We start from the raw sequence: 14,267 nt of genomic DNA, 5'->3' as shown, positions 1-14,267 counted from the left end.
GGACAGGTAATAAGCGCATGTTTGTTGAGTGAATGAGTGAACAACTGGAAGGAGCAGCACAGATGGTGAGAGAGAAGAGGCCATGTGACGTCTCTCTGATCTCTTTTAGAGCCTCGCCTCCCCATCCTTTGTTTGGGAGACATGTGGCCAAGACAATGCCAGTCACCACTGGGTTTCCAAGTCATCCTCAGTTCTGAGGAGCAACATAACAGAATTCTAGTATTGGAAGGATACTTTGACATGACCTCATCCATCTTCTATCTGGTTTGTGAATCGTCCTGTTGCATTTCTGACATGCCCATTAAACCCATTCCATGGTACATTTGTTCATTCAATTCTTCGTGTTTGTGGGCATGTCTGTTATGTGCCTATGTTGTTCAGGATGTCAGGGAAGACGACGGTAATGACAATGATGACCTTGGCATTCATCCTGTCTGTATTAGTTAAGTAATGGGCTGAACCAAAAGAAATCCTCAAATCAGTTTAACTGTGAGAGTGCACCATCTCTTAACCATCCAGAAGTAGGCAGGCCACCCAAGTCCAGTAGGGCATTCTGCTGCACGAGGTTACCAGGGCCCCAAGCTCCTTCTGTTTGCTCTCTTACTTCCTAGGGTGTGGTCCTCTCTGGTAGGGCTGAAGCTGGCTCCGGCTGTCTTGGCTGTATCACAGCCTATAAGAGGGGGAAGGGAGGGTGTAGTGGTCACACACATCACTTTTCATATCCTATCGGCTGGAACTTCGTCACATGGCCACTCCTACCTGCAAAGGAAGCTGGGAGATGTAGTCTCTAGCCTGTGCTCAACTAAAACTGGCTATGTGTGTTGTATTTTTTAAAAAAGAAGGGACAAATGGATACCGAAGATCAAGTCTTTGCCATACAGCCCAACTCCTTCATTCTTTCAGTTTACACATGAGGAGACTGAGGCCCAGGGAGGGGAAGTAGCTTATCTGAGGTTCCATAGTAAGTCAGTGGCTGTACAATTTTTAAGACCACGGTGTCTTTCAGTAAATCGTTATTATTACTCCTGCAACGTGTGGCTTCTGCTTTCCAGGAGAAGAATGTATTCTCTGTGATGTAAATTATTCTATAGATGAGTGGTTCTTGATCCTTTTCTTTGGTGGGGAGGGGTGGATTCATGGAGCCTTTGAAGTAACTATGGAAGATTTTAACTGTCTCCCCATAAAAATATTCAAATGTGCACTCACACACACACATGCACACATACAAGTACAGTTTTAGAGTGTTCATGACGACTCCTTTAAGCCTCTAAGAATCCCTATAAACCCATGTGGGAACACAAAGAAACACACCCCACAGATGCTGCATCTGGCAGCTACAGAGACTTCCTTCTGATCCAGCCTGTTTCACATTACAGCTAGAATTCTCTGCAAACACTTAATTTGAGGTCACCATGGAGCTACTATGCAAATTGTCTTAATGTAAGAAGGAGAAGCTCAGACTTGCTGGTCTACCAAGTTCCAAACTATGAAAATGCCTCCAGGGAAGTGCTATAATGCCAAGAAATGCAGACACACCACATTAGTAGCGATGTATGGACCCTTATTTTGTGCAAGAACACACACATACACACACAAAGACTCTTAACAATAAAAAGGTTACTCTTGAAATTACTATTTTTTAAAAAATCATCAGGGATGATTTGCTATCTGAGTGAGATGATTTCCAGCCACAGAACTGGATGTGCAAACTGTGCCTTATCTTGGTATGCCACAAAACAGCCTTTATCATTTTTTTGTTTATAATGTACAATGCTGCCAAACAGAACATATTGAAACCGAGTGCAAGCAGACGGTATTTACTCTAAGTGAACCAGAATCAAGTTTTAAATAAAATAGACTTAACAGAAATGATAACAAAATCTGATCTAGCAGACTCTAAGAAATGGCTTGGCACACAAGACACCCTGCCCTGGGGAATCACATTAGCCTCTACAGCACGATCGTGTTACATAAAATTAAAGGTTATAGCCTCTGGATCCAAGCATGAATGCTTAATCATGTTCTCAATGAGAGGAATAGCAGCCCCAGGAATCAACTCATGAACGTTTAAGGCAGGAAAAGAATCCCAGTTCTTACTTCTGTGCTTATGTTTGGGATTCGAGAAGTAACACAAGACTCATGCGCTCAGTCCCTAGGAGAATCCTTAGACCGTAACTATCATGATCTTTTCAAAGTCCACCTTCTGAGAAAGCCAGATAGGCTTGGCACAGAGAAGCAGACGGCTTTTATTTTGCTTATGTATTTTTGCACAGAGTTAGAAGACCATTCTGAGACTCATCAGGATGTGAGCCGGGCAAGAGGGCAAGACCTGGAGTTGGCTTCATCTGGAACACAGCTGAAACCAAGTTCAGCCATTCTCTCTTGAGGAGACCGGCCAGCACTCGATGTTGGCTAGGAGGTGGAGGAGAAATGTGCTTACTCCAAAATAATTCAGGCAGATGTGTCAGAACAACACGACCACGCCCTTCACGATGGAAGAGTCATGACGAGGGTTTCTGAAGGCTCCCACCCTCAGCTGCCTGTGGCGTCCTGCTGGCCCAAGGCAAAGAATGCCCGGAACTGAGCCCCCCTCGAAGCCTCCAGAGGGAACCCATCCCGCTGACAACTTGATGCTGGATTTCTGGCCTCCAGAACAGTGAAAGAAACTATTTTTGCTGATTGAAGCCAGCAAGTTTGTGGTAACGGGTTGCAGCAGTCGTGGGGGATGAACGCCGGAGCTGTGGTATGGAGGACCGGCCATTTGAATCCCCTGAGCCCCTTTTCCTCCATCTGGAAGGTAGGGCTGATGGTAGCACCTCCTTGCTGCCCAGACAGCAAGGACAGCAATGGGCCGTGAAACATGCCTTGCAAAGTTGGGGCAACTTAGTGTCCATGGGATGTTTTTTTTTTTCTCAAAATGAAAATATATTTTTTTTTTTACTGATTATTAAAATAATGTGATTATAAAATACTTCCTTTTTTTTTTTTAAAGATTTATTTATTTATTTATTTGACAGAGAGAGAGAGAGAGGGAACACAAGCAGGGGGAGTGGGAGAAGGAGAAGCAGGCTTCCCGCGGAGCAGGAAGGGGGGATCATGACCTGAGCCGAAGGCAGGCGCTTAACGACTGAGCCACGCAGGTGCCCCGAAATACTTCTTTATAATAGCAATTTGTACAGTCATACAAAAGCACTCAAAAAAATAAAAATAATCTGAACTTTCCAACTCCAGAAATAGCCCCTGTTCCATATGTCCTTTCTCTTGGTTTTGATGCTGTGTTTAATTTGTGGATTTAAACCTTCGAGGCACCACTTCTCAATCAGTGGGACTTGGCATAGCTTGTGTGTCCTTTAGTACAGGGATGACAATGACACTCACCTCCCAGGTTTGTCGTGAGGACTGCAAGAGGTAACCCACAAAAGAGCTTGAAATAACAGGGCCTGGTACTCTCTCTGTAAGTGGGGAGAGGAGCAGGGAAGGGGTTGCCTGCAGGACCAAGCATCCTTAAAGTGGTGGCCCAGAGCCTGGCGTGCAGAGAGCGCTTGATACATGGGCGCTGTTGTTGCTCTCCTGGCCATTCGGCACGCCGATCTGTGTTCCGGTGACGTGCAACTGCTCTCAACTTCTGTAGGATGCCCTTCTGTCTCGGCCTCCGGGACTTTGCAGAGGCTGACTCTCTTCTTGCCGTACGGTTGATTCCTCGCTGCCCTTCCGGACTCGGCTCACGCACCATCTTTTTGGGATGCCTTCTCTGGCCCGGCATGTGGTTCGGGTACCTCCCTTCTGCCCTCACAGTCCATGCTTTTATAACCTCCGCACCCCCTCCTGTCAAAATGTGACCCACTCTGCACTTGTTCTTGTCCCACACTAGACTTCTAAACTTCAGCTCCGGGAAAGCAGGCCCTGTCTCCCTCATGGCTGGGTCTGTCTCCAGCACCTAGCCAGGGCTTGGCCCACAAGAAGTGTCCAGAAAATGCTTACTCGACAAAGGAGGAAGGGGAGGGAATGGTGCTCTGACTTCTCTTTGGGGGGGTCTTCTCCTTCCCTGACTCTCAGGGTTGAAACCAGTGCCTGCTGTGTTCTCACAGCCTCCTGGGCTTCCTTCCACCATAACACAAACCCCCAATCGTAGTCTCTGCATGTGTGACTGTTAGTATTTGTATTAGTCAGCTCTCTCTCTGATAACGCTGTGAAACAAACATCTCTCACACCCAAATCTCCGTGGCTTACAAAAACACTATTTTTCTTCATCATGGGCCCGTGCTCTGCTTTAGGATACATGGGGGGTTCAGGTCTATTCCTTGGATCTCTCATTCTGGGAACAGAGGGTCCCAGGGCCAGCTCTTCTCAAGGTGGATAGCAAGAGCACAAGAGAGCCAAAACATGTGCCATCTCTTAAGGCCTTCAGCACTCAGACCTGGTGCACCGTCACCTCCTCCCGTATCCCACTGGCCAAAGCAAGTCCGATGGCAAAGCCCACGTCGGCAGTGTGAGAGAAGCAGGAAAGGATAGGAAGAGAAGGAAGAATTGCGAGCCGTTAGTACAGTTCATATGATAGCTCATTATTGGAGATCATAACTAACACCTCTGTTGTGCTTATTATGTTTCAGGCACCAACATCGATTCATTTATTCCCCATAATAACCCTAAAAGGGGGAAGTACTATGATTACCCCCATTTTACAGATGAACAAACTGAAGCCAGAAGAGGTTAAGTAATTTACCCAAGTTAACGTGCTAGAGAGTAGCAAAAGTGGGATAAAACCTGAGCAGAATAGGGCTTGGAACCCTGTCCTGTGACCATTTCCTCCCCTTGCCTCTTGAGGTACTGTGTGTCTTTATTCTGTGTTCAGTCTGTTGCCTGGTGTAGACTGGCCACTCCATCAGGGCTTGTTGGCAGAATGAAAGGCAAGAAATGTTTATTGACCATTTATTACATGCCAGGTACTGTTACCTTCTTCTGTAAATAGTTTCTGACATAATCCTCGCAGCAGTCCTGGGGAGTAACTATCAATCTCCCCATTTCACAGATAAGGACTCCAAGGTTAAAAATGAGGCTTGTCCCACCCCAAGGCCTGGCAGTTTAGGCCAATCTTAAATCTAGCTGGGTCGTGCTGGATGGGGCTGGCTCCATCTTTTCAGCTTTTTCCCCGTTGCCTCTGGGAGTTTTTTGCTGTATTAGACAGAGGGACATCCCCCGACCCCCATGATGCCTGCAAGAGAGAGAGAGAGAGACAGAGAGAGAAAGAAGGATGGGGGGAGGGGGAGAGAAGATGGGGACACTCAAAAAGAACCTATGCTTTCTATCAAAGCACAGACAGTGGCTTAAGGCGCCCAGCAGATGGCAGGATGTGGCCAAAGATCCCCCAAGCCAGTCGGGCTGTTTGGGCGGGACCGCACCTCTTGGGTAACCAGCGCCTTCCTCAGGGAGGGTCTCCAGGGTCTGCGCTCGCCCCACGAACCTCGGGGTGCACCCATCGCACCCAGCCCTTAGCACCTTGGTCCTGGGCTCGTCTCCTCCCCGGATCCGGGCTCCCTAGCTCCCGCTGCCAGGGACCCACGCACCCAATTTCGAACCCACCCATTCATCAGACTCGGAGGCCGCGCAGTTCTGGGCAATCCCAAGGTGCATGTCCAGGCACTCCTCTCCTAGGGACAATGGTTTGGGGCAAACCACACCCCTTTGGGACCTCAGTTTCCCCATGTAGAATGAAGGGGGCTCTCAAAGGTCTAGACTTTACTTTCATTCATTAAATATTTAGAAAAACATAAAGAGGAAAGGCGTCTTTTGGAGAACGGGTAGATGAATCACTGCCGGTGTACCAGCCCGAAAGGCAAATAAAGCCCAAAGGGGCTTCCTGGGGGCTCCCTTCGCAGCCAGGACGGACTGAGAGCTCCTTTCCCTCCAAACCTCAGGCTCCCTGACTCTAAAGCAGGGAACAATTAGATTTCTAACGGTTGGGTTGTTAAGAGGTGACGGAGAACGGTGCTTATAAGGCGCTAAGCCTGGGCCTGGCACATAGTAGGTGCTCACAAATCGCTTACTGCGCGTACGGAGCGCCCCTACTCCGGGATCGCGACTCCTCCGGCCCACCCCGCCCTCAGCTCGGCATTCCCCACCGCCCGGCTGCGCTCCACCGGGGGGCCCGCCGCGCCCTCCCCTCCGGGCGTCCCCGGGCTGCGCTCGCCCCCCGCCCCTCCCCTCTTTCCCCTCCTCCTCCTTCGCCCGCCGCGCCGCCTCCGGTCCCGCGCCCGCTGCAGCCGCCGAGGCGCGCGGCTCGCTGGCCGGCGGCGCGGGGAGCTCCGGGCTTCCGGGCTTCCGGGCTTCCGGGCGGGGCTGCGGCGGCGCCCGCACAGGGGGCGCGGCGGGCGCGCGAGCGCGGCGGGGGGCGGCGGGACGAGGGGGCGCGGCGGGCGCGGTCCCGCCCCTGCGCGGCGCTCGGCCCCCTCCGGCTGGCGCGCGGCTGCAGCCTGGGCGGGGCGCTCGCCGCGCGTCCCGCGTGCGGCTCCCGCGTCCGGCTCCGCGCTCCCCGCTCGCCGCGGCCGGGCATGTAGCAGCGGCAGGCGCCACGGCGGAATATGGGCGGGAACCACTCCCACAAGCCCCCCGTGTTCGACGAGAATGAGGAAGGTAAGAGGCGAGGGGCGCGCCCCTCCTGCCCCCTGCGCGGCGCGCGGCTTGCGCCGAGTTCCCCCTGTGCCGCGCTGCCCCTCCGGGCCGGCGCGCCGACTCGGACAGGGCTGCAGCCCAGCCTTCCCTTGGGGAGCGGAAGGAGGAGCTGCCCCGGCCGCAAGTCCGGGTGCTGCTCGGCTCCAGCTCCCCAAGCCCCGGTCTCCTTCAGAGCCGGAGGCTCAGGGAGGCGGCGTGTGTGTGTGTGTGTGTGTGTGTGTGTCCGTGTCCGTCCACGACGCGTCTGGTCTCGTGCACCGGCAGGTTCCACGCTGCTCTCCTGCTTCGCCCAGGACGGCCTAGGGAAACTTTTCGTGGTTGAACTCCGTGACTCCAAGGAAGGCGTCCCGCTGGTGGCAGCCTCCCTGGCGGAGGGGTGGTGTAGCTTGTCCAGCCTCATCTAAACCCTAGGGCTGGTCTTCCTTGCGGCTCAGGTCCGGAGAGCTCGGTATTTGAACTGGCAAAACGCCATTTCCAGCGCTGTGTGTCCTGGGCAACTTGCTTAACCTCTCTGAAACCTTTGTTTCTTCACCTGTGAGTTGAGAATTATGATACCACCTACTACCCTAGAATACGGGATTGTTTGAAGCTTAACCACTGGTAATGCATGTGAAAAGTGTCTTATAATCAGTACGGTATTGTTGGTTGTCTGTTAACTCTGCCTTTAAAAGCTTGGTTTCTTAATGCTTTGGTTTCTCTGGTCTTCACCGTGCCCCCACACAAGAGCTAGGATGTACTGAGCACATACTATGTGCCAGGCACTGTTCTAGGGCTTTATATGTGTTCTCTCGGTCCTCAAGCAACCAGGTAGGTACTTCTGTTGTTCCATTTGGCAATTGAAGGAAGGGATGTGGCCTAGTCACAGCTCCTAAGGAGCAGAGCTGGCTTGGGGGTTGGCCAGTTGGCCTCTGGAGGCAGTGCTTATCGCCACCCAGGCATAGGCTTGTGGGCACAGATCATGGTTTCTAGAATGGCCAAGGCTGTGGGTGGTAGTCACATGCTGGCCCAGACAGCCCCTCTCCAAAGGCTACGTGAAGATAGTTAACATAACTTAAGTGGGTCAGCCTGATTTGGTGCTTTCGGAAAGGAGTTCCTAGTCTAGTGACAACGAATAATCCATGACCATCCATGTTGATAAGGGTGGTGAGTGGGGCCAGTGAAGGCACCCGGCACCCAAGGAGACCAGAGGCCTTCCTCGTTCTTTAGTCTGGGGCACAGGCAGGTGGAGAGCCAGGCATGGATGGATGAGAGGTAGGCAGGGAGGTGGTGGAGGCCCCTGGGTGTCCCATGAAGAGTCTGGACACGTGCAGCTGAACTTGTCCCTGGCCAAGTTCACGCTAACCCTGAACTTCTCCATGGAAGTCAATCACTGTTTGCAGGTGTGCTCTGCTGTGGGACAGCCTACTTGGGGCGACTCTGGGATAGACTGGTCCCCTTCGGAGCACTTTTGTCCTTCATGATTACATTCAGGGCTATTCAGACCCTATGAGAACACAAATACTTAGTGACAGGTGGAGAGCATGACTTGCATCAGAACCCTTCTATTTGCAACAAGTCGAAACTCTCCTATCTGTCTTGGTGAAGGGATCTGTATGAGTCAGCTCAGGCTGTCATAACACAGTACCACTGATGCTTAAACAACAGAGATTTGTTTTCTCACTGTTTGAGAGGCCAGACGTCGGAGCTCACGTACTGTCAGGGCTGGTTTCTGGTGAGAGCTCTCTTCCTGGTTTCCTTTATGCTTGAGGTGCTGGAGAGAGCTGTCCGGTGTCTCTTCCTCTTCTTACATGAATACCAGTCCTATCAGATTAAGGCCCCAGCCTTATGACCTCACTTAACATCTATCTCCATAAAGGCCCTATCTCCAAATGTAGTCAGATTGGAGGTTAGGACTTCCACAGGAAGTTTGGAGGGGACAACCAATGAGCCCATAACGGGAGCCTTTCGTGAAAACCATGGACCCCCTTCATAGAAGAAAGCACAAACTTACATATCACCTCCAAAAATTATAGGGGTTCATGGTTCTAGCCTAGATCAAAGGTCGTACTTTAGGCAATTTTCTTAGCATTTTTCTTTCTTTTATTTGCAGGGGAAATTTGCCTCCCTTATATTGACAACTGTCTCTCTCTCCTTTATCCCAGAAAACATTCTTTAAAATATTGATTGGCAAAATAGTTGTATGTGGTATAGCCAACTTTTGATTGTCCTGTTGTTGTTCCTCATTCCAAAAGCAGATTGGGCCCAAGGTTAACTGCCTGTTTCAGGGCTCTTGAAGTACAAGGTTAGGACTTGCCTCATTTTGCCAGCTTCCAGCCCAGTGAAACATTAACTTGTTTGATTTTGCCAGCGTATCTCTCATATATTTTCCTGTGCAAGTAAAGCACTGTTATTTGCCACCAATTGATTCATTTATTCTGTAGGCATTGACTGATCATCTTTTTTTGTACCCATCCCTGTGCTAGGCACCAAGAATATGGAGAAGATGAAGGCAAATATCCTAACTCTCAGGGAGCTCCTGGAGCAAATAAATACCCAGGACAATGCAGGGAGCCCAGAGAACTATGGTAACCTAGAGGAGGGTCCCTAACCCTGGGGCAGGGAGGAGGGGCAAAGAAGATTTCCTTTTGGTGTTGAGTCTTGTGCAAATGGCAGACGTTACCAGTAAGGAGGGGTGGGTAGAGAAGGGGAAGCGTGTATTAGAAGGAAGGAACAGAATGTGCAAAGGCAGATGGTAAAGAGTAAGCAGTGCTCATTGGAGACATTGTTGGGGGTGATTAGTACTCCGGCAGTGTGAAGTGTGAGGCTGGAAGGTATGGAGGTGAACCCCAAGTGCTGGACCAGCCTTAAAGGGCCAAGTGGTCATGTGTTTGGACTTGATCATATAGGCATCCAGAGTCCCTGAAGAATTCTAAGCAGGGGAGTGACACGGTCCAGTGAACGCACATGCTCTCCCAAACCAGAGTTGTTGGGCGGTTGAAGATGCAAACACCTGCCTGGGCAAAAACAAGTCTGGTTTGTAAGTAATTTAATACTAAACCCTAGCTGAGAGTTTGCATTGCGTAACTGTATCATGCCCACTTTCATTAAGATGGCAAAAGTTTAACTTGCATTCAGGTAATATTAACAACTAACTTCCTGACACAGTGCACGGGCTGCTTTTCATGCCTAATTGGGAATCATCACAACTTGGCCTGGGGAGGTCTCAGAATCTGCATTGTACTAGAGAGGTAACTGAATCGGGGACCCCAGGAAAAGTCTGTAGCCTGTGTGTGGATGAGCTGGACTCACACCCAGGTCTGTTGAACTCCAGAGGTGGGCACCTAACAGTGTTCCCTGTGCTGCCTCTGGAGGCCTAGGGGAAATGTAACTCTCACAGATGCGTTCGGCCGTGCACATGAGCCCAGCACTCAGGTCAGGCTCCGCCACGCCACCCCACGGGGCTCTTCGGGGCTCTTTGCACAGAAGCTAGTAACAATACACCCTGGCACCTGCTCGTTTACAATAATCATCTCACAGGCCATCTTCTTAAAGCATTTGTTGGGCAAGACTGTTGAATCTCAGATCTGTACCTCTGAAACAAATAATGCAATATATGTTAAGAAAGAAAAAAAAAAAGAAGAATGTAGCAGGAGGGGAAGAATGAAGGGGGGGAAATCGGAGGGGGAGATGAACCATGAGAGACGATGGACTCTGAAAAACAAACTGAGGGTTCTAGAGGGGAGGGGGGTGGGAGGATGGGTTAGCCTGGTGATGGGTATTGAGGAGGGCACGTTCTGCATGGAGCACTGGGTGTTATACGCAAACAATGAATCATGGAACACTACATCAAAAACTAATGATGTAATGTATGGGGATTAACATAACAATAATTTTTTTTTTAATTTAAAAAATAAATAAAGCATTTGTTGGGCAGTCACATCATAATACAACCTCTAGGAATGAAAAAAAAATTCTCTCCCATTCCAACTTCATGTCAAAATTGCATTTAAGTTGTTTTACCCCCCACGCAGTGCTTATCCACATCTAGACATTTTCATATAAGCGTCCACCTGCCGCAGATACAACGGCTTCTGCTTTTTCTCTTAGCATTGTATTTAAAGTGGCTTAGGTTGCAACAGTGTCTTCAAATCAATAGTTGAGTGGGCTGTAATATTCCATCAAATGGGACTCTTATAATTTACTTAAATATTTTCTTACTGTTAGACATTTAGGCTATTTTCATGATTCCATCTTTATAAATAAGTTGCTTGAAAATTTTGTGCATTTTTCCCCCTTCTTTTAAAGGAATTCCTGGGGCACCTGGGTGGCGCAGTCAAGTTAAGCGTCCGACTCTTGATTTCAGCTCAGGTCATGATCTCAGGGTTGTGAGATCGAGCTGGGCGTCGAGCTCCCTGCTGGGCATAGAGCCTGTTTAAGATTCTCCCTCTCCCTCTCTTGTGTGTTTGTGTGTGTGTGCTCTCTCTCTCTCTCTTTCTCTCAAATAAATAAATAAATAAATAAATAACTTAAAGCGCAAGGGGAGAGATTATTGGACCCAAGGAATTGAATATTTTTTAGAACTCCAGAAACATGTTGTAAGTTATGTTTCCAAAGGATTTTTTTTAAATCAATGTTCTATACATTTGTGGCCGGCATCCACACATTTGGGGGTGTTGATTTAAGAACCTCATAACCAGCTCTGGGTATTCTCACTTTAGAATGTCATATATTAAAGGGTCATTTAAGTGTTATTTCTGTATAATTATTGGTCCGGGTAACTTGACATGTAGCTCAGAACATGAAAACATCTTCTTGGTCTAACCAAATCTGCAACAAATGTTGTTTTCCTTTGGAAATAGTCAGACACCCAAGGCAATTAAAGAATCACCCCCTAAGTAAATAAAATCTTTAAAAAAAAACAAAACAAAGAATCACCCCCTAAGTTGCAGTCATGCTTCATCTGGAGACAGTCTTTTGAAAACTTTGCTCTTATAATGAGAGTCTCTACAGAGGTGGAGGCTGGACAGGTGCCATGTAAGGGATGTGGATTTAGGGGCTCGGTGTTCATAGCTGCGTATCAGGCATGTGCGTATTTCATGCAGGAGTCTAGGATGAAACCTTAGGTTTTTAGATCTAGACCTCATTTGAAAATGTGTTTTGTCTTCTACAAGGTGGGGGGTGGGGGGTGGGGGAGGTTAAGAAAATAGCCATAAATCAGTATGAGATTGTTTAGTAGAAATGAATGGTGAGATCCATCTCTACCTTTCAATACTCATAGAAAATAGATATGAATTATATAAGCTTAAAGCATGTGTCAATCATCTCTATAAAGTCAGACATGTGTATACAAACTATTGTATTTCATTGATTCTAAGGCACACATTTTTCCATGTTTGAAATCTCTGAACTGGGGGATGCAGTTCGGCCAGTGTGGTATTTGTGATGTAGTTTTATTATTTGCATGTGGTCATAGCTGTTCACACGAGCATGATATATAATGGGTCTAAAAGAGCTTTTTCAAGGGACTAGAAAGAATCACATCGTAGATTCATTGGCAGCATTTCCCTTTTAGTGGTACATAAAACGATGGTGCATTTCATGTGGATGGCATCTGAGATGAGGTGTAAGGTGGTGTGGCAGGTGAGCCTCCTTCAGTTAACCAACATGAGGTCTTTTGAAGGGAATTAATTGGCTCTGGCCACTTTTCACCACCTGCATCACTACCACCTGGTCCAAGCCATGGTCACACCTCTGGCTTAGATTATTACAGTAGCCTCCCTAACTGGTCTCCTTGCTTTTGCTCCCCTCTCCCCAGCATCACCTCAATGCAACACCGAAGTGATCCTGCAGAAGTGGGCGTGGGGCATGTCAGTCCCTGCTTAACCCCCTCTCCTTCTGCCCTAGCAACAAGTAAAAGCAGAAGTCCTTATAGATGCCCATCAAGCCCGGCCTCTTTGACCCCATCTCCTTCCTTTCTCCAGCCCGCCTGCCTCCCTCCTGCCCCTCAGACACACGGACGCTCTCATACTGTAGCCCAGTACCTGCTCCCCATGCCTGCAGGGCTTCTCTCCCAGGACCCTCTCCCTCACCTCTGCTTATCTTCACGCCAATGCCATCTTCCTTGTGAGGCCTTCACTGACCACCCTACTTACTATGGCACTCCCAGCCCACCTTCCTGGCCTTCCTTTGCTTCATAGCAATTATCATCATCTCTCATACCATTTATTTTACTTATTCCCTTAGTTATAGTCTGTCTTCCCCCATGTGGTCACAAGCTACGTTAAGGTAGGGATGTGATGGGATTTATTCACTGCTTATACCCAAGGCCTAAAAGAACACCTGGGGCACAGCAGATGCCCATACACTTTTGAGGGACAAATGAATGAATAAATGAATGAATGAAGGTGTGCATCTCCTGGTGGAACCAGGTTCTCCGCAATGTCATCAGGCATCTGCCTCCTTGGATTCTCTGCTGTCCTCCGTGTGGCTTCAGGCCCGCTCTCGCATCATGGGGCCCCTATGACTTCGAGGCTCAGAGCCTTGTAGCTCTGAGGGTGGAAAAGGAGCCTCTTTTTTCATAGTTGCTGCAGAAAAAGAATCCCAGGGTTCATTCTGATGAGTTGTGGTTAAGTCTTGAGCATTCTTGGACCGATCACTGTGACTGGGGAGAAATGAGGCTCTCCGTGGTCAGGCTGGGTCTCATGCCCACCCTCTGATCCTGGGGGTGGAGTTGGCATCACTTGAGGAATGTGGACTAAGAAAGTCTGGGCAGGATTTTCCCGAGGAGTACTGGGGTATCAAGAGAAGGAGGGCAAGTGAAACAAACAAACTTCCACACCAGTCCCTGCTTTACCGTGTTCTCTGAGACGTGGTTTGGAACACTTTGGCTCATCTCAGTTGTTTGACCGCATGTCCATCTTCTGCACTAGACTGAGACCTCTGGAAGAGCAGCAAGCATTTCTTTTTCATCTTTGTGTCTGCAAGGCCTGGAACAGGGCCAGGGAAGGCACACACAGCAGCTATTGGTTGAATGAAAGGCAAAATTAATCGCTTAGTGGGGTCGATTTCTTGCATTCCTCCCAGTTCCCAGGCTTTTGAGAAACAAACGTGGAACGTTCACACTTACTACCACTAAAGTTTGTTTGGAGAAGGTGCCTTGGATTTGAGTCCAGAATGACCTTTCGATTGCTGTCCCCCAATTTCGCCCTTGGGACTTGCTTGGGCAGACTGGAGTCTGCGGAGTGGGATCTATACTCAGCTTGGTGGATCCCAGTTATAATGCACAGAGACCTCCTGAGAAATTTCCCCAAATGTCAACCTGTAAAGATTAATGGATATCAGACTCTTGCATATCGCGATGCGGGATATCACTTCTCTTCCCGCTGAGAGAGAAGGCGGAGATAGTTCCCGTTGCTTTCTGGTTAATACAAAATTCCTGTTTTATGGGGCAGCAGAAGGGTAGAGAGAAGGGACAATGGCTTTCCCACAATATGAGCTGGAGTGAAGAGGGTGTTAAGATGGAAACAGGATTTATGTTGAGTCTTGAGGGAAGGGTTTAAATGCCTTAAGAGAAGAAGGATCAGTATTTTAGGAGGATCAAACAGCATAAGCTAGCACTG

The 14,267-nt window shown here is 48.9% G+C and overlaps 1 protein-coding gene and 1 long non-coding RNA gene across 10 annotated transcripts in view; both read left to right on the top strand.

Annotated features, from left to right (window-relative positions):
• The window catches only part of LOC135363568 (uncharacterized), a 48,096-nt gene extending 44,884 nt beyond the window's left edge, over window positions 1–3,212 (top strand). For 6 of the 7 annotated variants that reach the window (XR_010409276.1, XR_010409280.1, XR_010409278.1 and 3 more), the window contains one exon: window positions 110–3,212. This is a non-coding gene — a long non-coding RNA (uncharacterized LOC135363568). The remainder of the gene's footprint in view (window positions 1–109) is intronic. The other variant, XR_010409275.1, reaches the window with a different exon arrangement.
• Window positions 3,213–6,461: 3,249 nt separating this feature from the next.
• The window catches only part of STK32B (serine/threonine kinase 32B), a 376,962-nt gene continuing 369,156 nt past the window's right edge, over window positions 6,462–14,267 (top strand). For 2 of the 3 annotated variants that reach the window (XM_045881506.3, XM_045881505.3), the window contains exon 1: window positions 6,462–6,630. In XM_045881506.3, coding sequence (XP_045737462.1) covers window positions 6,579–6,630 — 52 coding nt within the window. In that variant the 5' untranslated portion in view covers window positions 6,462–6,578. The remainder of the gene's footprint in view (window positions 6,631–14,267) is intronic. The other variant, XM_064584257.1, reaches the window with a different exon arrangement.

This window comes from Mirounga angustirostris, unplaced genomic scaffold (assembly GCF_029215605.1).
Source record: "Mirounga angustirostris isolate CCGP_5_RB_7025 unplaced genomic scaffold, mMirAng1.0.hap1 SCAF_2, whole genome shotgun sequence".
NCBI classification, from domain to species: domain Eukaryota; kingdom Metazoa; phylum Chordata; class Mammalia; order Carnivora; family Phocidae; genus Mirounga; species Mirounga angustirostris.
Note: the sequence above shows the minus strand (reverse complement) of the source record. Positions and strands in the feature narration are given on the sequence as shown.